At 40.5% G+C, this 27,997-nt stretch overlaps 1 protein-coding gene across 3 annotated transcripts in view; it reads left to right on the top strand.

Moving 5' to 3' along the window:
- The first annotated feature begins 2,940 nt into the window (after positions 1-2,940).
- Positions 2,941-27,997, top strand: part of LOC126094590 (lipoyl synthase, mitochondrial) — a 133,562-nt gene continuing 108,505 nt past the window's right edge. Inside the window, exons 1-3 of one of the 3 annotated variants that reach the window (XM_049909057.1) lie at positions 2,941-3,151; positions 3,229-3,549; positions 4,359-4,515. In XM_049909057.1, the coding sequence (XP_049765014.1) occupies positions 3,086-3,151; positions 3,229-3,549; positions 4,359-4,515 (544 nt within the window). In that variant the 5' untranslated portion in view covers positions 2,941-3,085. Of the gene's footprint in view, positions 3,152-3,228; positions 3,550-4,358; positions 4,516-27,331; positions 27,565-27,642; positions 27,964-27,997 lie in introns of those variants that run through there. The other 2 variants (XM_049909058.1, XM_049909055.1) reach the window with 2 other exon arrangements.

Here is a 27,997-nt window from a genome sequence, read left to right as displayed (position 1 = left end):
TATGGAGAGGAATATTAATGAAAAATTTAATCTCTTCTCTAATGAGTTTGTGTCATTGTTTGAAGCTATATTCCGAAAAATAATCTTGAGAAACAACCCTCAGGCTGCTTTGTGGAAACCCTAGATCATTACAGGGATCAGAATTTCCTGTAGAACAAAAAAAAAATTATATGAATCCCTAAGGCTCTCTAATGATTCTATCAAAAAGCAGGACTACAGATTGCACTGTAATATTTTAAAAAGGGTAATAAAAATCCAAAACTATGAACATAGCATCTGAAATTGATAACTCAATTAAAAATCAGAAACCATCTGGCAAGATATAAAAAGGGAGAGCGGTAAAAAAGTAGAGTACATGACTGACACAGAATTAATTCAGGATGCAAATATTGTAAATAATACTGAGGAAGTTGCTAATATCTTCAATAAACATTATTTAACAGCTGCTGAAATAATTGGCTGTGAAGGCTCAGTGTTGATGCAACGGCTCTCCTGCACAATGGTAACAATGCCAGAGTTTGCCAGATGCAGATAACCCCCCTAACAATTAGTGAGATCAATAAGATAATCAGAGAGATGAAATCAAAAAACTCTTGTGAGGTTGATAATATTTCAACTGAGATACTTAAGCACTGCCGTGGCTATATAAATGCAGTCTTGTCACATTTTTAATGAATCCCTGAAACAAGGTATTGTTCCACTTAGATTAATTGTGTCTGTGTGAAACCACTCTTCAAGAAAAGTGATGTAACAATCCTCTGCTCAATATTCCTGATAACAAGTTTTTCAATGGTCCTTGAGAAACTGGTATTCAAGAGAACTGTTAATCACCTGAACAGCCATAACATTCTCAGTCAATGTCAGTTTGGTTTCTGGCAGGGCCTATCAATTGATGATGCTATTTTCAGTTTCACCGATCAAATTCACGAATCTCTTAACAATTGGAATCCTATATGACCTATCCAAGGCTTTTGACTGAGTCAACCATGAAATTCTACTAAATAAAGCAGACTACTATGGGTTAAGTGAAACAATGGGGACATGAATTAAACCCTACTTTTCAGATAGGAAGCAAAGGGTAATAATAGGTATTGACAGCAATGGGATCCCAGCTTTATCCAAGTGGAAACACTGGAGTGCCTCAAGGCTTACTGTTCCTTATATTTATAAATGACCTTCCACACTGCACTGTGTCAGTGAGCAAGTTCACCCTATTCACTGACAATACTTCTCTTCTAGTTGATAAAGCAACAGGAAACAACCAGGAAACATCTGTGAACAATGCATTTGATGACAGTCTGAAATGGTTTAACTGTAATGGACTCTCTCTGAACATAAAAAAATCATTTTGCGCAGTTTCAGATGGAACATAAAGAATTGGGCAACATAAATATAGAACGTAATGGACAACAAATAAAGCAAGCTGACTCAGCTCAATTCCTGGGTGTGTACATAAATTGCATACTAATTTGGTCCAGGCATATTCTAGATCTAAAAAAAAGGCTACATTCTGCAACATTTGTCTTATGTATATCTGCATCAACCACACAGAAGAGCTGCTTATTTCGGAAACTTCCATGCACTTTTGTCTTACAGAATTATCTTTTGGGGCAAGCAGCCCTTGGCAAAAAAAGTTTTTATTGCTCAGAAGAGAGCAGTACGCATCATGAGTGGTGTGCAACCAAGGTGCTCATGAAGGAATCTGTTTAGGCAACTACAGGTATTTACAATGTATCTCAACATATACTCCCTTGTATGTTTCATTAATAAAAACGACTCCCTCTTCAACACCACTAGTGAACATCATAGTCACAACACAAGGTCAAATTAGGACTTCTATAACAACCAGACGACCTATATCCTTGTACAGAAACGAGTAAATTATACAGGCATCAAAAGTCTTGCATCTGAAACAACAAAGTTCGAGATGAAACTGAAGGAATACCTACTACAAAGTCATTCTATTCAATTAGTGAATTTTTTAGTGCATAGGGACAGGTTTCTATTATACAACTGAGTTAGCCATTCAATGTGAGCATAAATGTAAACTATTTGTTGCTGTAGTGTTATATTGTTGCTCAATATACTTTGATATTGTAAATAGTCTTCATGGGTTTGTCACCGGATCATGTTGTGCAAATTCCACAATATTTCCTCAGAGTAACTGTCTGACATCTTCAGGTTGTTCAACCTTGTTGGTGGCTAAGTACGACTCACGCCCCGTTTCTCGGACACGCGCGCGAAGAATGCGCAGCAGCGTAAATCGTGCATGCGCAATGATTTACCATATTCAAACTTCCTCTGCCGAAAATCGCAAATCGGCTCTCCGCGCTTGCCCAGTGAAGACTATTTACAGCACATTCGCCGGGAAAGCTTGAAGAGTTACTTTGATTTGTTAATTTGAATGTGTACACATAAGTATTAATTCTAATGTATGTAATACGTTTTTATTTCTAGTAGTGTTCCATGTCGTTACCATGAGTCTTGTCATGAATTAACCATATTGTGTGCTGCTATATTGCTAACAGTGTAAAAACACTGACTCGTTCCGTATTCTTGCAACTCCATTGCTGTCAGGATCAACAGAACTCGCAATAAAATAAGTAAATAAATAAACCCGTCTCAAGCAGAGAACAAGAACGTGATATAACATCTAGAGTGAAAACTTTTTTTTTCAAATGCGTTTAATTTCAGTGTGTTAATAAATGCTTTCACTGGCAGTACAGTATACCTGTCGGTTCTAAGGATCAAGTTGACTTCATGTGGTGCACCAAACAAAAATCAGTGAAATTCGTATTTCTCCCCTAAACTCGGCTGACTTCGTGCGTCTGAAGGCGTAGTTGCACGTCAGGAGCTAGAACGAGTCTGCCCTACGTGCAAGTGTTCGATGCCTTTGGGAAGGCGGCTTTATTGTCGTATATGTGGAATGACTATCTTTGAACTTTGAAGTGTTGTGAGGAAATTCCGTAGTTGAGCGTGATGTCTGCTAGTGCAGTCTAGAGCTATACAAATTAGTGTATGTTGCAAACAGATCTGTTAATGCTTACTGAAAAGTGTCACCTCGTTTAATGTAAATTCAGAAGCAATGAGGTTAAATGGGCTCGTTCAGTCACGGAAGTACTGCCTATTTGGGAGTCGTTCTTCGTTCGAAGTATTGCTGCTATTTACTCTGTTTGTTTGTACCATTGTGATGTGTTTACGGTTGTGACTGATGGCTTTAATTTGTAGGGTCATCGGACGAAGTATACGTTGCCGGAAAAAATTAAGAAGAAACTTGCCAGTGGCCCTGGGTTAGAAGAATTTTTGCAAGAACCTGAGAGGGACTGGAGCAATTACGATGGAAAATTGAAACGCGAGAAAGGTGAATCTGAACGATTAAGATTGCCACCATGGTTGAAAACGAACATTCCAACCGGCAAAAATTTCAGTAAGATAAAAGACCAATTACGTCAACTGAATTTACATACAGTATGTGAAGAAGCAAGATGTCCCAACATAGGGGAATGCTGGGGAGGTGGTACACATGGAACCGCTACAGCGACAATAATGGTAATTTTACTGTATATTTGCTTTAAAATGATGCTGTGGCTGCCAAGCCATGGTTGATGGTTGTTTTTATCAATTCGTCTACCCCATTCTTCCTTGTGATACAGCATTTTAACTAAAACACGTAATGTTTCTGTAGAAAACTCGAGTTCCAAATTGATGGGGTGTTAAATTACTCTTTCAGAGAGATGCAAGTAGGTTTGAAGAAATGAACCTTTCACTTCGCTTTGGATTGAATACCAGTTTTAGATTTACACCTGCTGACATTCCATTGCAGACCCTTGCTTTTCATGGACAGTACTATTACTGGCTTAACTATTCATGCTAATTTTGCTGTTCACCTCACACATTGTTTGCCAGTATTTCTTGTATGCTTTAAAGACTACTGATGCTTTCTTGCATATAAAATTCTAATACTCGGTCACTTTGCCTTTTTACAACACCGAGGAATGCTAACAACACTGCCCAAGACAGAAACCTACCAACTTCAATGTTTACAGTTCTTGAGAATGTACTTTTTGCCATGGTTTACTGAACATACTTTGGTATGACCAAACAACAGTAGAAGTGTGTGTGTGTGTGTGTGTGTGTGTGTGTGTGTGTGTGTGTGTGTGTGTGTGTGTGTGTGTGTGTGTCTGTCTGTCTGTCTGTCTGGTTTCTGTCAATTCATATTTATTTGTGGAGGATACCAGCTTGAAAATTAATATTTGCGCATTATATTGAAACTATAAGTTACTAATCTGAAATTTTTTAAACTGAAATCTAAGGAAGTGTAAATATTTCTCATATGGTATAAATGTATTTGTTTACAGTTGTTGGGTGATACCTGCACACGAGGCTGTAGATTTTGCTCAGTGAAAACATCAAGAACACCTCCACCACCAGATCCAAATGAACCATTACATACTGCTACAGCTATTGCATCATGGGGATTGGATTATGTGGTTCTAACTTCAGTTGACAGGGATGGTATGTTAAGTGTAATTTTTGTGTGTGTGTGTGTGTGTGTGTGTGTGTGTGTGTGTGTGTGTGTGTGTGTGTTTTACTAACTGTGGACATAATTAGCTAATTACGTTTTTCGTAGATAGGTTTAATGGCAGATTTTAACAATGGTTAACAAGTCAATAGAGTTAACATAGTTAATTTCTGTTTCATGGGTGCAAGTTGTATGTTTACATTTCACAAGGGGCCCTTATGGGCTGGCCATCTTTGATTTTCTTCGTACTTATCAAAGAGCGTAATTCTTAAAATAACAATTAAAAAAAGGTCAAAAAGTCATCTTGAAAGGTCAGAAGATTTCAAAGTGTTCTTAAGTATGTCGTTTGTAACCTTTTTAACATAACTGTAGGTGGCCGAGTGCATGTCTTGTGATCATAAAATAGCTGGTTTAAATGTTGCTAGTAGTATCATTTTTGTACTTCTATTTAAATTTGATATTTATAATAAATAGAAATATTAACAAATATAAATGTTAATAAACTCATAGTGAATCATAATTTTAATAAAAATACCTTTTTGGTTTTAATTACTACTGGCATAAAAATTCCAGTATTAGAAATAAATTAAAATATGATGCTGAAATGCAAAATGTCAAACATGTTTAAAAAATAATTATTTCTAAGTAGGCTACATGATTATTTTTTAATGAACATTCTTTTTTGCTAGTAAAGATGGGATTTAAATAAGGTTACTAGCAAGAGTGAAACCACTGGCTTTACAATTATAAGACCACTATTCTACAATGTGACCTACCAACAACTAAGTAACGAGTGTGTTCTACTTAACAGACCTTGGAAATCTTCTATTCTTCAGAGGTGATTTTACTTTTTAAGTTGGGGGATGGGGGGCTGGGAGACAACAGTCGTACTACTTACGGAAACTCGTGTCTGGACAGTGACTTTTGAATTATATGAGATGAAGAAAATCGAAGAGTGCCATTTCATGTGAAGTCTGCTTGTCATTATCTAGGTAACAGTCACACCATGTAAGAACTTCAACACAATGCAAGGTATAATTTTTCTCTGCATCCTTGCACTCCAAGTTGATGAGACAGAAACCAGTTGAGAAAAACAGGAAGTTCATTTTATGTACCATGTCCAATGAGTCCTGAAAGATAATAGGATAAACACTGGAGCATTTATTCTGGCCTGTAAAGGCATGCCTTTTTCCAAATAAAATGAAAATAATGGTCTGAGAATGTAACATAAAACTGTGATGTTTCAAAGGCTTGCACTTTGACTACATGTTGTCTCAATATATAAACAACCAATCTGTGGAGATTGTGGCTGGTCATTTTGAGAGAGTGCTGAAACCACTTTGCATGAACTGTAACTTGCTGACTTGCCAGGTCTTTAAGAAGTAGTGCAAAACACAAGCACACAACCTCCAAATGATTAATGTACTTCCAGTCTCAGAAAAGAAATCAAGATCCATACATCCTGTACTGGTAACAAAAAATTTGACTTGCGTAATATTCAATGCACTAAATGTAGCTAAAGTGTGTACACATTTTCCATCCTCAGTAATAGGTCCCGATGGCCTCCCAAGCATTTCACTTCTGGCAAAAAGATTGTCCCCCACTAATCCTTCTACAGCTACACTGAGGACTTCTGCCTCCTTTCATCGAGCAGAATGGTATCCTCCATAACAAATCTGTTGGAAGTGGTGATTGGGGGAGAGGGTGAGGAAGGCTACATTCTATCTCTAGACCCACCCCCACATATTACCCCCCCACCCAAGTGGGTCGCGGTTCTTTTGTGAGTTCGTGCATGGCACCCTTGGGGCCTTGAGCTATTGCTGCCCATTCTTTCTTCCCGTGCTGCATTTCCTTCCCTGTGCCCCTCCCTCCCCCATCCTCACCCTTTGCCCACTCCCACCTCCTCTCCTCTCAGTGTTCTTAATTAAGTTGACCCGGCTAACCACCTGGTTTCGCACATTCCTTACAGTTTTGTTCTTGTTGCCTGTTCTCTTTCATTCTGTTTGACATTTTTGGCCCCACCTTGGTGTTTGACCTCCACTTCTAAATTTTCTGTATTTAGTGTGAGCTATTTGGGGAAGAACTCTCTCTAGCATCTGCAGCATGGATTCTTCTGCCCTCTCCCCCCTCCTTCCCCACTGTAGCCCCCTCCATCTCACTAGGTCACCAGCATATGTAGTCAGTCTGTTTGGTGAGGCTGTTAACTCATCAGGCTGAGTTCTCTTAAAACACAGGGTTCACACTTCTGAGAACTGAGCTGTTGCCTCTACCTGTATGCCTAGGAGTGGTTGCTTGTCATTTTGGAGCATGGGAACTTCCAGCAACGGCCGCCTTGCCAAATGGCCCTTTCTGTCGCTCGATGGCACCCATGGAGAGAGCCCCTGATCAGAGCGGGTGGTATTAGGGCAGATGCTGTTTGTGTGAAGTGTATCAAACCACAAAAATCTCTCAATTCTCAAATGGCCATCTGTTAAAGTGGTAACAGGTCATTGAATGCTGCTTCTTATGACCCTGCAGCCTTCCCTTCCCTGGCTACGCCCTGGGATGTGGGCCAGACTTGCCGGCTTGGGGTGAAACACTTTTCCCACTGCACGGTCTGTACTAGGTTGAGTGGGGACACATTTACCACCACAAAGCCATTGTTTTTTGTGAAGAATATTGAGGATAAGTTTGGCGAAGTAGTCTCTCACTAAGAAGCTATCGGGTTCCCTGTTGATCAGAGCTTCTTATGCCGTCCAGTCTGTGGCTCTTCATGCTCGTTATCATCTTGCCGATATCGCAGTATCTATTACACCGTGCTAGTCTCTGAATATGGTCCAAGGAGTGATTTTTCATAGGGACCTTATCCTTCAACTTAATGAGGAACTCCAGGCTAATCTGGAGTGACGCACGTTCAATTTTTTGACCATGCGCAGAAGGGTAGTAAAGACACACGCCGATACTGGTACCTTTATTCTGGCCTTTGAGGGAGATAAAGTCCTAGAGAAGGTCCAGCTTGTGTGTTACTAATGTGAAGTGAAGCCGTACATCCTGCCATCCATGAGGTGCTTTCGGTGCATGCATTTTGGACACATGTCTTCCCGCTGTACGATGGACCCTCTGAGTGTTGACTGTGGACACCGACTCCATGAGTGGAGCTCCTGTATTCCGCCACCTGTGTGTGCAAATTGTCATGACTGCCACTCTGCACACTCACCAGATTTCCCAGCTTCCAAGAAAGAAAAGAAAATACAAGAATACGTCTCTGGATCGTTTGTTTTATACTGAGGCTTGTCAAAAATATGATACATTCCATCCATTGTCGATGTCTTCTACTTTTGCCTGTGTTACATCCATTCGCCTTCCTACCTCTTCCTTACGCCAGTCCTGTCCCCCTCTCCTATCACCCTTCCCTGCGATTCCCTTTCCCTCTCGCTGGCTGAAGAAGTGTCTTGATCTTGCAGAAGCCTGCTCTCTCTCCATGCCCTGCCCTCCTCAACCTCCAAAAGAGAGGAAGAAGAAGAAGAAGAAGAAGAAGAAGAAACGTAAGTCCCAAGACAAGGCCACTGTGATGGCCCTTTAAGGTGCCATCTCCTCCTTCGCAACAAGAGTCTGACATCTTATTTAAGGATGTCACCCCATCGTCCTTGGTGATGGGTGGTGTCCTGGTGGCTCCAACCTGTTCACCACCCATTAAGATACCCACTCTGTGATTATTCAATGGAACTGTAGTAGCAACTGCTATCACTTCCCTGATTTGTAGTCCCTTATTGCCTTTCACTGGGTAGTTTGTGTTCTCCACGAATCTCACTTTACTGATGCTCACTCATCGTCCCTTCATGGGTATCGTGCTTTCTGTTAGCGGAACCAGGTCAGCCCTTTGAGGGCTTCCAGTGGCGTATGCATGTTGGCCTGTGCAGATATTGTCAGTACATGAATCCTCCTTCATACCACATTGGAAGCGGTTGCCATTTGGGATCAATTGGACTGTGCAATCTCTTATCTCCCTGCTGACAGGCCACCTACAACTGCTGCCCTAACTGCCCTCTTCAGCATCTCTCGCCTCCCTTCCTCCTCCTTTGGGATTTTAATGCCCATCACCCTTTCTGGGGCAGTGCTTCTAGTCAGGGGCTCCTCAGTGACCAATTTCTTGTGGATCGTGGATCACGATCTGTGTTTTCTTAATGATGATTCTCCCCTACTTATTTTAGTGCTGCATATGGAACTTTCTCTGCCATTGATATTTCGTTCTCTTCCCCTCCCCTTCTACCTTCCTTACACTGGTTTCCAAATGAGGACCTCTGTGTTAGTAACCACTTCCTGTTGATTCTCTTGTTTCCTTCCCACCTCCCCATGACCAGGTTACCCCACTGGGATCGCCGTCATACTGATTGGCCTCTATATACCTTCCAGGTCATGTTTCCACCTTTTTTGTCAGGTTGCACTGGGGTCATTCCATTTAAAAGGGACCAATATTAAAAAGTCCCCTCACTCGACTCTCTCCAAATCTAATGAAATTTGGTGTAGGTTCTATATGGTCTTTAATGCTTAAATATCAAATTTCAGTCCTGTATCCTCAGTGGTTGAATTTTTAGAGGCTTTTAAAGAGAGGCTACTCACCTTCACATCACATCTGAAAATGCAAATGTGTGAAGTTTGCTAGGCTTTTTTAAAAGTTCTAGCAGACATTTGGTCATTTGCTCTAGTACATGTAGACTACTGTTTATGCTGAATCACACTATGCCAAAGATTAGGGGTTTAGCCACACCTAAAGCCACACTAAAGATAAGTCTGCAGCTCGTGGTATTGTGGTAGTGTTCTTGCTTCCTGCGCACGGGGCCCTGGGTTCGATTCCCAGCTCGTTCAGGGATTTCCCCTGCTTCGAGATGACTGGGTGTCGTCATATCATCTTCATCATCATCCATCCTCATTACAGTCAGAGGAAGGCAATGGCAAACCACCTCTGCTAGGACCTTGCCTAGTCAGCAGTGCAGGTCTCCTGCATCGTCCCCCTGTGCTCCTTGGAGTATGGGTCATCATCATCAAATATAAATAAAAGCCTTTAAACTGGGTAAAAAATTTGTCACGCTCTTCTGAGAGACAAGGTTTGACTGACCACTGCTACTTTTCATGTGAACCAATCGCATCAAAACTTCATAGGGTTAATCCTATCTACGATATCTATATGTCGATGAAATTTAATTAACATTGGATGCCTAGATGAAAAGATACACATCTGCAAAGTTGGCCAAAATTTTCTGTATGCAAATTTTTTGGGGACAATATCTCAACTGTCTTGTTCATTCCTCTTTTTCTTGCTACAGGTGAAAAAAGCATGCTTCAAATTTTCAAAGCTATATTGTATAATTTCTGGAGCTTGCATATTGATGAGTAAGAATATATGTCAAAAGTGGAAAAATGGATTATCAATAAATACAAAAAATTAACACAGTTTGAAGTAGTAAATTAAAAAAACTGGAATTGTAGTGTCTTTTAATAGTATAAGATTTGCCTTTGGTTTAAGGAATGTAACTGTGCTAATGGGAAGTATTTTTACATTATTTTACAGTGTAGAATATAAATATAATAAAACCTTAGAAAATGCTCATAAGATTACAAAATCTAGAATATCATAATGGACCACTATGTTGCTTTTTTTTCTCCAGAAGTATTTATTCCACAACAATCAAATATACATATGTGAAAGACTGATGTTTTGTCTACTTGCTTTATTTTTCCACATAATCTCCTTCAAGTTCGATGGCCTTTTTCCAGCGAGACACAAGAGCGTGTATTCCCTGCCGGTAAAAATCTGTACTCTGCCTACGGAGCCAGGTTGTCACTTCGTGAATCACTTCTTCGTCATCGGCAAAACGTCTTCCACGAATGAAATTCTTCATTGGCCCAAACAAGTGAAAGTCTGAAGGAGCCAAATCGGGGCTGTAGGGTGGATGGGGTAACACTATCCAACCCAGTTTCGCGATGTGTTCACAAGTCCTCAAACTTGTGTGAGGACGAGCGTTATCATGCACACACTTTTGAGTATCCAAGCTGATTGATAATCACATCCACACTTCCTTTGCTTACTGACAACTCCAGTGCCAATTGTCGAGTCGTAATGCGTCGATCCCGTCGAATGAGAACATCAGCCCGCTGCAACATGTCAGGCGTGACAGCCGTGGGAGGCCTTCCCGACCGCGGCAAATCTCGGAGCTCCGCAGCACCGCCCTCTGATGCTTTCACCCTCTGTGCCCAGCGACCAACAGTACTCCTATCGACTGCAGATGTTCCGTAGACTTTGCACAAGCGTTTATGAATATTGCCCACGGTTTCTTCCTCTGCTACGAGAAATTCAATCACTGCACGTTGTTTATGACGGATGTCACCTGCAGACGCCATTTTAGAACATTCCTACACCACCGCTCTCTGTCGGAGGAAATTGAAACTTTGCGTACACACGCGGGAAACTTCAAATAACTCGCACCTAAAGTGTCACATTTCTAATATTTTTTATTTCGGAGAAAAAAAATATGGGGCAATATTTACTGGGCAACCCTCGTATGTCAAAAGTGGAAAAATGGATTATCAATAAATACAAAAAATTAACACAGTTTGAAGTAGTAAATCAAAAAAATTGGAATTGTAGTGTCTTTTAATAGTATAAGATTTGCCTTTGGTTTAAGGAATGTAACTGTGCTAATGGGAAGTATTTTTACATTATTTTACAGTATAGAATATAAATATAATAAAACCTTAGAAAATGCTCATAAGATTACAAAATCTAGAATATCATAATGGACCACTATGTTGCTTTAAAACGTTTTAACTCTACAGTGTGTGGTGGTGCGTATATGCATTGTCACTCAGTTTCCATCGGCATAACAAGCAGCAATAGTTTGTTAAGGCTCTATCCTTGCAGCAGTGATAGATTGCTGAATCACCACTTTGTTGTTGCTTTTATTGTTGGTTGTTTTCACAGTGTCAGTCTTCTGTGTGGTGTAATCTTTGGTGTTTACATTGTACATTCTTAGTGTTGAGTACTGAGTGTTTGAATAATCAATACTCATTGTTGTAGCTGAAGGTATGCACTAAAACAATATGTTTTGATATGCTTATTTGTATATTTGATACAAAAACAAGTCTGAATCTGATATGCTTCAAATCAGGATATTCAGGAGCTTTTGGAATTGCTTGTTATAGGTTAGTAAACTGTTGTATAAAGTTAACCAAGGGACCCTTGCATCCTGCTTCTTTGGTGGATCAGATGGAGTTGATTGTCGTAAGTCAGCATCATTCTATTATGGAAAAAGGCAACTACAATCAGTTAAGGAAATGTCTCCAGTGGACGAGGAGCGTCTACGATGTAGGTCTGGGCTTGATTTTACTGGAGATACCCAAATTTGTCCATACCATAATGGCTTGTTGATGACAAAGTTTCAATTCCTGCAGAAGACTTGCTGCAACCCATTGGTAAAGAAAAGTGTGTAATCATGAAGGATTTAACATCAATAGCCATTGCAATGTCTCATATGTTGAAGTTACCGAGTAATGATGTTTTTGAATGTGGTCTGAAAATTTGTGCCAAATGTAGGCATAAAGTGGTCCAAAAAGAATCATCCCACCAGGATAAGCAAGAATCACCATCCACTGAAAACATAGATGTTTTGATGCTTGCTTTACTGCTAATACTTCATTATCATCGCTTGGAGAGTCAGTGGATTCAATGGTATACATAAAGTGCAAAGTTCTGAAAGCTAAAGGTAATTGCCACAGCTGTGGGTGTGAGCCAAGCAGATATTGCTCAAATACAAATGGAAGAATGCCAAAAATGTAAAGATATGGACATCTTAATTGCAGAACTTAAGATTAAACTTCAGACGTCAAGCAGTTGCTGTAAATTTCAAAGTTTGACCCTGGCCAAATAGCTGGTCTATTGAAAAAATGGCTAAAGAATTTGCTGTTTCAAGTAAAACGATGAAGAAGGCTAGGAAACTTAAGATGGAAGACGGGATTTTGGCAGCATCTGTGAACCAAAAAGGGGTAAAGCTCAGTCTTGAAGTAAAATAAAATGTCCTCACTTTTTTTATGCCCTGGCAGAAAGGATTGTGTTTCAGTGAGAATAAATGGGGAAAAGATTCACAAGCATAAACACCTGCTCCCTTGTAACCTGAAAGAAATGTTCATTGCTTATTGTAAGCAATATGGAAATCAACTGAGCTTCTCAAAATTGTGTGAGCTCTGGCCGAAATGGTGTACTAAAAGTCTTTTGGATAACATTCAGTATGTGTATGTACAGTTCCTTGAAATGTCTAATGTTGGCTTCAGCAACATCCAGCCTAGATTACTGCAAGAATTTGATGAAAAAAAACTGTATGCAGTTTGGAATCAAAAGATTGTATGCAGCAACATTGTGAGGAATGGCCAGGAAAAATGCAACTAGAGGCTTTTCTTGAAGATTCTTTTAAAGACTATGACTTAAAGAAACAACGGAATACAAGCAATGGGTCCATACTGACACGCAGTAGAGACATGCCAGGAACTGTTAAAGATCTCATGGAGGCACTGATTTTGAAACTCAACAATTTAAGAAGCCACCACTTTGTGCCAAAATGCACCTTAAGCAGCTAAAAAGAAATCTTGACGAAAATGAATTAATTATATTGATGGATTTTGCTGAGAATTATTCATTTGTTATTCCGGATACTCTGCAAAGATTTCATTTGGAGAATAGTCAGGCCACATTGCATCCATTTGTTGTCTAGTTTGGTGGCGAAGAATATCAAGAGTATTAGCACTTGTATGATCAGCAACTGTCTCCGTCATGATAACATTGCTGTTCATGTCTTTCAAATAACGTTTATATCTTATTTAAAGACAAAGCTTGAAAAACATTAAGAACATTTATTACTTTAGTGATGTTTCAGCTGTTCAGTATAAGAATTTCAAAAATTTCATCAATTTATGTCTGCATGAAAGTGATTTTGGCCTCGCTGCCGAGTGGAATTCTTTTGGAACAAGCCATGGTAAATCGGCTTGTGATGGCATTGGAGGAACAGCAAAAAGGCTAGCAGCCTGTACTAGTCTACAGAGACCCTTAGATAACCAAATATTGACTCCATACAATTTGTTCAAATTCTCTGATGATGGTATTCCAGTCATTAAGTTTTTTTATGCACCAAACGAAGAGACCGAAAAAAATCTGCCTGATCAAGAAACAAGGTTTGCCATGGGACATGCAATATCTGGAACAAGAGAAAATCAATTTAAGCCAGTTAATTGTAATCAGCTCAGAGCAATTAGAGGTTCAAATGATGCTACAGAATTCACAGTTCATGCCTTTGAAGCAGATGAAGAAATTCCAGCAATCTCAATTGCAAGTTTACAACCAGGACAATATGTTGCAGGTATGTATGCCAATTTATGGTGGTTTGGAAACAAGTGAAGTTCCACATGAACAATAAAGATGTCCTCATCAGCTTTATGCACTCACACAGTTCTGCTTATTCCTTCGACTGGCCAACTGCTAATGACAATTGCTGGATTCTGAGCAACATATTTTCATGATTTAAGAAGCACCATCAGGATCAGGATGACAATACGGTTGTCCACAATTTGCCCTTGACAAAATTGTAGAACTGTTAAACCAAAAATGGAACTGACTCATTAGTATTTTTGTTTTGCAAATTTTCTTTGTTGTGTATTATACTTGTTTTTATGGCATGTGTTAAATTGATGTTTGAAACTGATTTATATACTGGAATAAAAAGATTGATTATGAGACTTAATGAGCAAAGTGTTTCACTTTTCAATCTTCTCGATGTGCTAAAATAATACCTTTCGAAACCTATTCATACTCATCAATATGCAAGATCCAGATATTAAACAATATAGCTTTGGAAGCTTAAAGCACTCTCTTTCCAGCTGTAGCAGGAAAAAAAGATTGAACAATACACAGTTGAGATATTGCGCCCCAAAAATACTCTAAAATGTGCACCTAGAAAATTTTGGCCAAGTTTGCAGATGCGTATCTTTTCATCGAGGCATCTAATGTTAATTAAATTTGATCCATTTATAGACATCACAGGTAGGAATAACCCTCTGAAGTTGTGGTGTGATTGGTTCGTATGTAAAGTAGCAGTTGTTGGTCACATCTCGTCTCTCAGAATGGTGCAACAAATTTTTTAGCTACTTTTGAGGCTTGTATCTATACTTAGATGTTGGTAAATCCTTAATTTTTGCCATGGTGTGATTCAGCATAAAAATGTATCTATATCTATTAAAGCAAAGCCTAGCAAACTTGGCACATTTACACCTTTGTATTTATTGCAAAGATGAGTAGCCTCTATTGAAAAGCCCCTAAACATTCAACCACTGAAGATACTGGACTGAAATTTGGTACACAAACATCAAAGACCACATAGAATCTTCACACAAAATTTAATTAGATTTGGAGACAGTTGAGTTGGGGACCCCTAGTCCCCTTGATGTGGAATGACCCATTGATGGAGTACTTGATCTGTCCAGTAAGATAATGTCTGCTGCCAGCATTGCCATTCCCCATTTGACGGGCCACATTTGCCTTTCCAGTTCCATGACAGAGTACAGCTATTGCTGCTGCTGCTGCTACCATTTGTGATCGTAGCTGTGCCTTGTAGCATATTAAGCAGCACATGGCCTCTGCGGTCTTAATTACCTTTAAATGTCTTTGCACCAAAGCCTGTTGCTTAATCAAACAGAGCAAATGGACATGTTGGGAAAGCTTTGTCTCCTCTTTGGGTTCTTCTATCCCTTCATCACCGGTGTGGGCTACACTGTGTACACTCCATGGTTGTCAGCGGCAGTCATCCATTCCGGACCTTGCCCTTCCAGGTGGCCTTTGTGTACAGATCCATCAGTTTTCGCAGAACACCTAATGAACCATTTTACAACAGCATTGGTGTCAGCCTCCTATTGTACGGCCTTCCTCCTCTGGAAGCAATGGGCTGGAGCTTCCTGCTTATGTTTTACCCCTTGTCGGGTTGAATGTTACAATGAACCTTTTACTGAATGGGAGTTTTGTCTGGCACTCTCTTCTTCCCATGATCAGCTCCTGGCCCTGGTTCCATCCATAACCAATTGCTTCCACACCTCAATTCTCTGCAAGATCAATATTTCCTTCAGGCGTTTAACTATATTTGGCTCAAAGGCATTTTCCCCTCACTGTGGAGAGACAGTTTTGTGGTTCCCATCCTTAAGTCTGGCAAGGGTCTGTTGTCCCTTGATAGTTAAAGAGTCCATCAGCCTGAACAGTTTTCCGTTTAAGTTATTCGAATGGATGGTGGTGCTTCGGCTCAGTTGGGTCCTTGACTCTTGGGATCTATCATCTCTCTATCAGTGTGGCTTTCGGGAGCGCTGATCTCGGATTGATAATCTGCTTCCTTTAGAAACCACAGTTCGTCAGGCCTTTTTTCAGTGCTGCCATTTTATTATCTTGTTGCAGTTTTCTTCAATCTTCGTAAAGCCTGTGACACAACTTGGCACCATCACATCCACCTTTATGCTCAATGGATGAGGTCTGTGGGGCCCCCTACTGATTTTTATTCACCAGTTCCTGTCCCACTGGTTGTTCTGAGTTTGGATTGGCACTGTTCTCAGCTCTCTGCAGACTCAGGAGAATGGTGTTCTACAGGGATCAGTATTAAGTGTCCTTTTTCTAATCGCTATTAATGGACTTGTGGACTCTGCCGGATCGTTGGTCACACTAGTTCTGTATAGGGGTGATTTCTGTATTTGGGATACCTTCCACTCATTGGCCTGTGCGGAGCAGCAGCTCCAGTGTGCTATCTGGTGCGATTCCGCGTGGACACGTACACACACGGTTTTCAGATCTCTCCCCGTAAGTAGAGGGTGGTACATTCGTTGCTGTACTACTACAATCCATCCTGATCCACAGCTCTACCTCAATGGCAAACACCTGACCATGGTTCCCCAGTTCCATTTCTTGGGTTTTCTTTTTGGCAAGCTTACTTGATTGCTCCTTATCTGTCATTTGAAGGTTGGCTGTTTGTGTAAACTCAACGGCCTTGGCTTCCTTACACACACGTCTCGGGTTGCAGATCATTTGACCCTTCTCTGCCTTCACCGGGCATTAATTCTGTCCTGTCTGGACTATGGCTGTCAAGTTTATGGGTCAGCCACCCCTTCCACATTGCTCCTCTCGGGCCTGGTTCACCATTGTGGCCTCTGTTTAGTCACTGGTAATTTTCACCCTAGCCCTGTCGATAGTCTTCTGGTTGGTGCTGGGGTCCTTCCCCTTTCAATTTGGTGCTGCCACCTGCTAGTTTCATATACCATCACTATCTGATCTTCCCCTGCTCCCCCCTCCTATTCTATTCTTTTTCCAGCTTTGGGCCATCACATGCCAGCTGCTTGCTCTCGGATGGGTTTACTGGTTGGGTTCCGCCTCACTTCTCTCCACCGTAACTTCCATCTCCCCTGCTTGTCCTCTTCCACATGTTCTCTCTTGGCCCATCCCCCCTCCGCGCCTCCTTAGTTCCTCAGCCAGGGATTCGGATGGATCTTCTTGTGGGAATGGGAGTTTCAGGATGCCATTGTTTTTTACATTGGTGGCTCTAAATCTGCTAATCATCTAGGATATGCATCGATCTGGTGTCCAACAAAGGTTGTCGAATATGACACTTTTCATCGTTTATCAAGAGCCCACGAGAGGCCAGCTTGTCATGGACGACATGAAGGTTGTGCTCTTGCTCGTTTCTCGAAAATATTATAACGTCATCTAGATATGCCTAACAAAAAGGTAAATTGAAAGTACGCTATCAATAAATCTTTTCTATGTCTGTGCAACGCTTTTTAGTCTACGAGGCATGTAGAGGAACTCAAAGAGACCGAATGGGGTGATTATCACAGTTTTTGGTACGCTTTCAGCTGCCACTGGAATTTGCAGATACGCTGTTTTGCAATCAGTGACGCTGAAAATTTTTTCCCGGTCAAGACGTGGGAAAGATCGTGCTAGTTCGGCATGGGTATCTGTCAAGGATTGTAAGGGCATTGGGGTAGTGGAAGTCGCTGCACAGGGGCCAATTATAGTTCTTTGTTCCACGTGGCACAGATTGTATGTGGTCTAATGGGGGAATGTGGAGTTAGTCCAGGAAGCGACGAGCAACGTGATTCGTTGTCACTGTTAACGTCACATGGCATTGTCTCAGGAGCGCACCCAAGTAGAGTTATGGCGCTTCACTAACCTGTGTAGTGTCTGTAGTAACGGCGCCACGGTAATGATCGGGTCGAGATGACGAAAGTCATCGAGATACTGTTGACTTGCATTTAGTGCTGCTGTGGCGTCCACGATTAGTCTCTGTAGTTGTTCATGGGTGAGCAGCTGACCTGGTTGTCATGATGCAACGATGAGTACTCAGTTGCCTTTAAACATATTCACATTGTTGCTTCAGGTCGAGTAGTGGATCGAGCAGTGGCAGTGTGACTGAGCATGTTGCAGTGCCGGCAGGTAGTGTATCGTTGACCACAACATGGATCGACTGCTGGCCATCCCATTGTAATAGCAGGACGCAGTTTAAATCTAGCAGTAGTTGGTTGTGTTGGAGGAAGTCAGCTTCCAGGACTGGTTCAGCTGTCTCTCTTACTAGGAATGTCCAAGTATTTGCGAACCTATGACAAGGTCGAGAGTGATGTGTGCAGTCACAACAACTGTGATTACAGTGTCACTGGCCACATGGAGTTGCAGTTGTGACGGCGACAGTGTATCAGGCGGTAGTGTGCTCATATCGGCTCCAGTATCAATGAGGAAGTATGTGGGCAGGTGCCTGTCATGGACAAATAGGTATTGACCATCTGACCATTGAAACCCTGCGTAGGTGCTGTTTTGTTCTGATGTGGAGAGGCGCGTCTCCATCAGGTTGCTGTACTAGTATGGGTAGTTGCAGGATTGTCTGCAACGCTGTGCGTCCTGCCCAAATCTAGTGTGAAACCAGCAGTAACATTGTCGTGTGTCTGTTGTGGAAACAGAAGATGCATTTGGTTGGCATGGCTTTTGTTTATACACAATTGGGTTCAAGATGGTAGAAGTGGGGCACACGGCCTGGGTCGGGTCGCTCCAGCCATCGTCGGGCGGTCTGCAGTTGTGCAGAACGTCGGGACAGCTCGGCCAGGACCGTGCAAAATCGGTTTTGGTGCATGCGTACTGGCGTCGAATGTATTGTAGCGCTATTGGTTGTTGATTAGAAATCAGTGTTGTTATAGTGTCTGCATTCTATCAGCATGTCGAAGTTTAATCTCTGGTGGTGCCTCGTGATGCGCCAACATCGCTGTTTAAATATTTTCTGTCAGTTTTAGGTGTTAAAGCGTCAATAGCATGTACTCAGACAGGAGCGTTAGGTCAATTAGAGTTCTCAGGCAGCACCAGCGGGAAGGTAGCTTGCTGTTGCCCAAAGTAGTCTTGTTGATGACGAGTTGTAGCTGCTGCTAAGGCGTACATGTTAGTCGTTGTATCAGTAGTTCTTGGCAGTTTCGTATTTCTGAGAAGCCTTAATGTTCAAAAGCAAGTCGCTAATAAGATCCACACTGTCTCAAAGATGGTTCGCTGAGGGCAAATCACATCGCAGGAAAATCAGCATGGAACAACAGTAGTTTTGGATAGTAGGTTTGGTTGTAAGACACCATCGCAAGGTGGGCGTGGTACAGAGGGAGGCGTGGGAGCATTGGTGCATGAGACGGGCAGAAAATGCAGCTCGATGTAGGGGGTATGTAATGAAGCAGGTCAAGTCTTGGTGTGGGTGGCGTCGGCCTCATGCAGCGATATGGGTAGAACTCGAGTGGCTGTTTGGAAGGCAGGTGTGCAGTAGGTATGACCTTTCCAGGGTAAGATGTCTGAGACAGCAGAAAATGCATCTGAGAGTGGCCATGAGGTCCCAGCACCATAAAGAAGGAAGGCATAGTCCATTTATTATCCAGCAGTACTGTGTGTGTCTCATGGAGTTCATGCGGATGTGCAGTCATCACGACGTGGCTGACACGGGTGTGACTTCTCTCAAACTGGGAGGCAGCGGTATCTGACCTTGCCTAGATGAGGTCGTGAAAAACGCGTTCTTATAGCCCATGTTGGTTTTGGTGTTGGGTGCAGGTGATGCAAATGCGAAGCACGGTGCTGGAATGGAAGCGAGTCTATTATGATGCCCAGCACAGTTGGGATATGAGTGATGCCATAGTTTGCGGAACTCGCATTTAGTCGCAACAGTCAGAAGAGGATTTGGAAAACGGAATGCATCACTGAAAGGTGATGTAAACCTTGATCCGTTGCAAACTGATGATGCAACAAAACGACAGAGTGGTGTGGCGTGGACTTTTGTTTTTCAACCATAACGGCATTGTGGGAGGCGTCCATATGGTTCAGGTCGTTAATGCGAGTGTCATAACCCATAGGAACACACGATGTTTTGTCCTGTGCATAAGTCGAAGGCACTTAGATTAACATTTGTTATGGACTTGGGCGACCATTGTTTATTGTGAATCTCTGCTGCACTTTTGTCTGAAATACCAGGAATAGATTTACTTGGTGTCAAATCTGGAATGTTTATCGTGAAGTCACTCGGTAAATTCGACACTCGTCGTGGCACAATACGCTGATTGGCATCGGCGGCGATGCGAGTTTGTTCCAAAGATGTGGCATACAATGAAGGGACTGTCGCTATATCGTTCGGCACTGTAGTTTGGCCAAGCCTTGGCTGGTTCAAATGGCTCTAAACACTATGGGACTGAACATCTGAGGTCGTCAGTCTCCTAGACTTAGAACTACTTGAACCTAACGAACCTAAGGACATCACACACATCCATGCCCGAGGCAGGATTCGAACCTGTGATCGTAACAGCAGCGCGGTTCCATTCTGAAGCGCCTAGAACCGCTCGACCACAGCGGCCGGCCCTTGGCTGGTAATTTCGATTTTTCACACAGGATGTTGGTGGAGTTCACGACCGCTTGTTGAGAGATGTTGTCGACATTGCCGCAGAAACGGTGAGGTTGTACCGTTTGTAACGGCAGCATTCTCGTTTGTGTAACCAGCAAAATCGCTGCGCGACGCGGAAATTCGGTGTTATCACTGTGGGAAGTGATGTACCTGCGGTGTGACAGTGGAATAGTGACACAACGTAGTGGTACGATTTCCACACCATCTATTAGCAAGAACATACACATAACAGGTGTAAGCGTTACGAGCGTGCAGAGCACATTAACTCCCCAGCCTCGCGGGGCAGCGATCCACATTTACAAAATCAGAGATGTTACGCTGTCACACGTCCTTTCTTGATGTTTTTTTATCTGTGCCTCTGCCCTCGACGGGGGGGGGGGGGGGGAGCCATCTGTAACACCCTGACTTGTGTCTAGCTCCTGATGTGCGACTACAGATCCACAGGTCCTATATCTTATGGGAAAAGCTGAAAATTCTGTGAGACAGCAGACTGGCTTAAGTTGCTTGATAAGTGGCTTGATATCCGATGTTCAGAGTGCGGAAAAGGCTCAGATTACAACAAGAATTCGAAGAAAAATGTATTACTGGCACACTGAAAAAAGTTGAGCGTATTGCTCCAAAATGAAGGGTGCAAATATTTTATAAATATTTCATTAGTTTATGTCGTAAACATTTTAACCAGGATCGTAATTTTATGTGCCTTGAAAGAAACACACATAGATTAGAAGAAGGTATTAGTTTGCAAATAAAACATGTGGATCTTATTATACTTCAGATTAGTGTCACATGACATGTAATGAAGTTCACAATGTCTGATTTCCTGGCACTGAAGTGATCAAGACTGAAGATGGTAGCTACAAAATCAAATACTTGACTACTTACGTGGGTCATCAGAATATTAAAAATAATTTAGGCTTGACAGAAACAGAAAAAATGATAGCTTCTGACATTGTGAACAGAATTCAGTTCCATGGAATATACAACAAAATAAGAGGACCTCTATCTGCTCCAAAGTTAAAGCGAATACATTTGGTAACAAAAAAGGTTTATGTAACATTGAGAAATACCATAATTTACATTCAGGTAGTATTATGATGTAGGAGTCCAATAAGATTCACTTGAATATCACATAAAAACATAGGTACCAGTGCATAAGTGTGGGTTAATGAGATCACCACTAGCGCTAACTACCACAGTCTAACTCAACAGTCGCAACACTCTGTCTCATTTTTGTTACCCACTGTCACTGCTGCGCCCCAAGCGGCCAGGAAGGTATACTGTTGAGTCAGACGATATCTTGTGAAAGCGAAAGCGAATTTTAATTGTTATGTTGGTGCGAAGAATGATTTTTACAAACAGGAGCGTCTGTAGCGCAATAAATTGCAGCAACAAGAATAAGACACCTTGTTTGTCTTTTTTAGGTTTCCTAACGACCTTAGGAGGTATGAACTGTTACATTACAGAACAGTTTGTTTACGATTTTCTTGTATCCTACAAATATTTGCTCGAGAATGTCGTGTTCTGTAAGGGAAAAAACTGCTAATAAACAGCAGAGGACCTGACCTTTCACAGAAAGTGAAGTTTTCTTTGGCACACTTCCAGCCAAATCACTGAGTGTAGAAGATAGATAACGTGTATGGAATGCAATACCTACATTATTTAACTTTGCAGATAAGCTACCACAACTATAGCCGAAGGAAAAACCACCGAGACATGATAAGAAAAGAATAAACACAATAAAACTGTTACCCAACGCAGGAGAACCCAGTTCCACAATTGTTGTTGCATTTGAGCCACAAACAATAAGAAACTTCAACACATTCAGTTTTGAAACAAAAGTAATTACATTTACTAAAATATTTATGTATTAGAAAGTAAAGTAAAGTATTAGACGGTGTGTAACATTAAGCTCCCTAATAAGTTGTTATGCATCAGAGGAAAGTGCCTGTCATAATAAGAACAGGTAAGAAAAGAAATATATTCTTCTCATGCATGAAATATGTGTTTATATTCTCTTGTTTTCAGTGGCGTAAGCTGCAATATAGACATATTCGAAAGTATTTCTTCATCATTAAGTTGTAGCTTAAATCACTGAATGAGGGAGATTTGGCTGTTTTTACATATATTTCATGATCATTTATGTCTCTTGAATACTTAGTAACACTTGGAACACAAAAATTTAATAACTGTATCACTAATTAACAAGGAAAATGATTAAAAACAAACTTAAATTTTATGGCTGCTTTCTCGCCAATTGGGGCGCTAGCATCGCACCAACTGTGGGATGGTAACAGTTTTCACAGCAGTGGGTGTCACGACTCTATATGTTAGACTGTGCTAACTGCTGAGTGTTGTTCTACAAGCCACAAGATGTAAGCAGACGAAGGCAATCACTCTTGAGAAGAGAAAACAATGTTATTATTATTGTTAGTGTTATTATTACTATCATGGATAAGCTCATAATGAAATGTTTAAAAAATGTCACAGCAACGTTATTTACGTCGATGTAACCAATGATTAGGGTTTTGAATTAATTTCGATCCTTGTGCTTGACGACATGGTATAAGGTTTCCATTTATACTTCGAACAGATCAGATCAAGAAGTGCCATAACTGTTTTTTGATGAATCAAGGACCAAAGTAGGAAAATATAGCTTCGGACGTATGTGTCAGATTTAACTGAATCATTTTACAATGCTTGTCTTTTAAAGATAGAAGAACTACAGAACAGACTGTATTGTTCATGGCATACAGCAACACAGTGACTAGGCACAAGAGAAAAAAATAAATATATGAAAATTAAATAGGTGGAAAGAGAAGCTGAAGTGTGTCATATGGTGAGAAGTCTTATGCAAGAGGGACAAGCTGTTACTTATGAAGAACTTTAATTTATGCTCAGCTCTCGGTAGCACAGTGTTGTGTTTTTTGTGTTTTTTCTGTTTGTTAAAAGTTGTTTTTTTCTGCTGCTCTCATAATTAATATGGTAAAATGATTTTAAGCTACTTGAGTGTCAGAGATATGAAGGAAGAGGTGACTTCATGTAGCTTGATTTTGGAATCAGCTCCTGGTGATAATCCAAGGTGTAATAATTTACCGAACAGTCAAAGATTATGAGGAATGCTAAGCTATCGAAATGTAGCAACGAACCAAGAATTGCCAGTAGCAGTAAATTTTGTGTGTTACACAAAAACCTCAATGGTATCAGAAGCAAACTGGAGCTTCTAAATCTTGAAATTACTGACGCTGAATCTGTAAACCATGCAAAAGTAATATGTCTTACAGAACACCATGTGACAAGTGGAACTGAAATGCCTCAAATTGATGGATACTCATTATCAGCCAGCTATTGTAAAACTATAAAGGAGAAAGGAAAGACTGCAATCTACATTAAAACCAATGTAAAATATAAATCCCTAGATATAAGTACTTACAGTATAGATTCTCATTTTGAAACATGTGGAACAGAAATTACTACAAATAATAAGTCAGTTATAATTTTTGCCGTTTACACGCAGGGAAAATATATATATTTCTAAACTATAAGGAACAACTTTTGAACCAAATATATTGAAAACACAAGGATTTAATTATAATGGGTGGTTTTATTATTAACTTCTTAACTACAAAGAACAGCAGAAGAGAACTAGAGAACCTGATGGAATCATTTAACCTAATTTCAGTAGTTAACTTTCACACTAGAGTAACTAGTTCTAGTAAGAGCCTAATTGACGATTTATTCCTGGACAGATACAGAAGCGGCAGGATTATTGTAAGTCAAATTCTTAATGGTCAGCTGCTTGCAGTAAATGATATCAAACTGTGTGATAAACTGAAACAATCCTTTAAAACTGTCAGGCCAGTCAATAACGATATCATAGAAATCTTCAACCTTCCCTTACCATTACAGCAGATCGACTGGACCCTTGTATTTATGGAGAGGAATATTAATGAAAAATTTAATCTCTTCTCTAATGAGTTTGTGTCATTGTTTGAAGCTATAGTCCCAAAAATAATCTTGAGAAACAACCCTCAGGCTGCTTTGTGGAAACCCTAGATCATTACAGGGATCAGAATTTCCTGTAGAACAAAAAAAAAAAAAATTATATGAATCCCTAAGGCTCTCTAATGATTCTATCAAAAAGCAGGACTACAGATTGCACTGTAATATTTTAAAAAGGGTAATAAAAATCCAAAACTATGAACATAGCATCTGAAATTGATAACTCAATTAAAAATCAGAAACCATCTGGCAAGATATAAAAAGGGAGAGCGGTAAAAAAGTAGAGTACATGACTGACACAGAATTAATTCAGGATGCAAATATTGTAAATAATACTGAGGAAGTTGCTAATATCTTCAATAAACATTATTTAACAGCTGCTGAAATAATTGGCTGCGAAGGCTCAGTGTTGATGCAACGGCTCTCCTGCACAATGGTAACAATGCCAGAGTTTGCCAGATGCAGATAACCCCCCTAACAATTAGTGAGATCAATAAGATAATCAGAGAGATGAAATCAAAAAACTCTTGTAAGGTTGATAATATTTCAACTGAGATACTTAAGCACTGTCGTGGCTTTTTAAATGCAGTCTTGTCACATTTTTAATGAATCCCTGAAACAAGGTATTGTTCCACTTAGATTAAATGTGTCTGTGTGAAACCACTCTTCAAGAAAAGTGATGTAACAATCCACCGCTCAATATTCCTGATAACAAGTTTTTCAATGGTCCTTGAGAAACTGGTATTCAAGAGAACTGTTAATCACCTGAACAGCCATAACATTCTCAGTCAATGTCAGTTTGGTTTCTGGCAGGGCCTATCAATTGATGATGCTATTTTCAGTTTCACCGATCAAATTCACGAATCTCTTAACAACTGGAATCGTATATGACCTATCCAAGGCTTTTGACTGAGTCAACCATGAAATTCTACTAAATAAAGCAGACTACTATGGGTTAAGTGAAACAATGGGGACATGAATTAAACCCTACTTTTCAGATAGGAAACAAAGGGTAATAATAGGTATTGACAGCAATGGGATCCCAGCTTTATCCAAGTGGAAACACTGGAGTGCCTCAAGGCTTACTGTTCCTTATATTTATAAATGACCTTCCACACTGCACTGTGTCAGTGAGCAAGTTCACCCTATTCACTGACAATACTTCTCTTCTAGTTGATAAAGCAACAGGAAACAACCAGGAAACATCTGTGAACAATGCGTTTGATGACTGTCTGAAATGGTTTAACTGTAATGGACTCTCTCTGAACATAAAAAAATCATTTTGCGCAGTTTCAGATGGAACATAAAGAATTGGGCAACATAAATATAGAACGTAATGGACAGCAAATAAAGCAAGCTGACTCAGCTCAATTCCTGGTTGTGTACATAAATTGTATACTAATTTGGTCCAAGCATATTCTAGATCTAAAAAAAAGGCTACATTCTGCAACATTTGTCTTATGTATATCTGCATCAACCACACAGAAGAGCTGCTTATTTCGGAAACTTCCATGCACTTTTGTCTTACAGAATTATCTTTTGGGGCAAGCAGCCCTTGGCAAAAAAAGTTTTTATTGCTCAGAAGAGAGCAGTACGCATCCTGAGTGGTGTGCAACCAAGGTACTCATGAAGGAATCTGTTTAGGCAACTACAGGTATTTACAATGTATCTCAACATATACTCCCTTGTATGTTTCATTAATAAAAACGACTCCCTCTTCAACACCACTAGTGAACATCATAGTCACAACACAAGGTCAAATTAGGACTTCTATAACAACCAGACGACCTATATCCTTGTACAGAAACGAGTAAATTATACAGGCATCAAAAGTCTTGCATCTGAAACAACAAAGTTCGAGATGAAACTGAAGGAATACCTACTACAAAGTCATTCTATTCAATTAGTGAATTTTTTAGTGCATAGGGACAGGTTTCTATTATACAACTGAGTTAGCCATTCAATGTGAGCATAAATGTAAACTATTTGTTGCTGTAGTGTTATATTGTTGCTCAATATACTTTGATATTGTAAATAGTCTTCATGGGTTTGTCACCGGATCATGTTGTGCAAATTCCACAATATTTCCTCAGAGTAACTGTCTGACATCTTCAGGTGGTTCAACCTTGTTGGTGGCTAAGTACGACTCACGCCCCGTTTCTCGGACACGCGTGCGAAGAATGCGCAGCAGCGTAAATCGCGCATGCGCAATGATTTACCATATTCAAACTTCCTCTGCCGAAAATCGCAAATCGGCTCTCCGCGCTTGCCCCTTGAAGACTATTTACAGCACATTCGCCGGGAAAGCTTGAAGAGTTACTTTGATTTGTTAATTTGAATGTGTACACATAAGTATTAATTCTAATGTATGTAATACGTTTTTATTTCTGGTAGTGTTCCATGTCGTTACCATGAGTCTTGTCATGAATTAACCATATTGTGTGCTGCTATATTGCTAACAGTGTAAAAACACTGACTCGTTCCATATTCTTGCAACTCCATTGCTATCAGGATCAACAGAACTCGCAATAAAATAAATAAATAAATAAACCCGTCTCAAGCAGAGAACAAGAACGTGATATAACATCTAGAGTGAAAACTTTTTTTTTTTCAAATGCGTTTAATTTCAGTGTGTTAATAAATGCTTTCACTGGCAGTACAGTATACCTGTCGGTTCTAAGGATCAAGTTGACTTCATGTAGTGCACCAAACGAAAATCAGTGAAATTCGTATTTCTCCCCTAAACTCGGCTCACTTCGTGCGTCTGAAGGCGTAGTTGCACGTCAGGAGCTAGAACGAGTCTGCCCTACGTGCAAGTGTTCGATGCCTTTGGGAAGGCGGCTTTATTGTCGTATATGTGGAATGACTATCTTTGAACTTTGAAGTGTCGTGAGGAAATTCCGTAGTTGAGCGTGATGTCTGCTAGTGCAGTCTAGAGCTATACAAATTAGTGTATGTTGCAAACAGATCTGTTAATGCTTACTGAAAAGTGTCACCTCGTTTAATGTAAATTCAGAAGCAATGAGGTTAAATGGGCTCGTTCAGTCACGGAAGTACTGCCTATTTGGGAGTCGTTCTTCGTTCGAAGTATTGCTGTTATTTACTCTGTTTGTTTGTACCATTGTGATGTGTTTACGGTTGTGACTGGATGACTTTAATTTGTAGGGTCATCGGACGAAGTATACGTTGCCGGAAAAAATTAAGAAGAAACTTGCCAGTGGCCCTGGGTTAGAAGAATTTTTGCAAGAACCTGAGAGGGACTGGAGCAATTACGATGGAAAATTGAAACGCGAGAAAGGTGAATCTGAACGATTAAGATTGCCACCATGGTTGAAAACGAACATTCCAACCGGCAAAAATTTCAGTAAGATAAAAGACCAATTACGTCAACTGAATTTACATACAGTATGTGAAGAAGCAAGATGTCCCAACATAGGGGAATGCTGGGGAGGTGGTACACATGGAACCGCTACAGCGACAATAATGGTAATTTTACTGTATATTTGCTTTAAAATGATGC

This window comes from Schistocerca cancellata, chromosome 8 (assembly GCF_023864275.1).
Source record: "Schistocerca cancellata isolate TAMUIC-IGC-003103 chromosome 8, iqSchCanc2.1, whole genome shotgun sequence".
In the NCBI taxonomy this organism is placed as follows: Eukaryota; Metazoa; Arthropoda; class Insecta; order Orthoptera; family Acrididae; genus Schistocerca; species Schistocerca cancellata.
The sequence above is the reverse complement of the archived record's forward strand: the minus strand, read 5'-3'. Positions and strand labels throughout refer to the sequence as shown.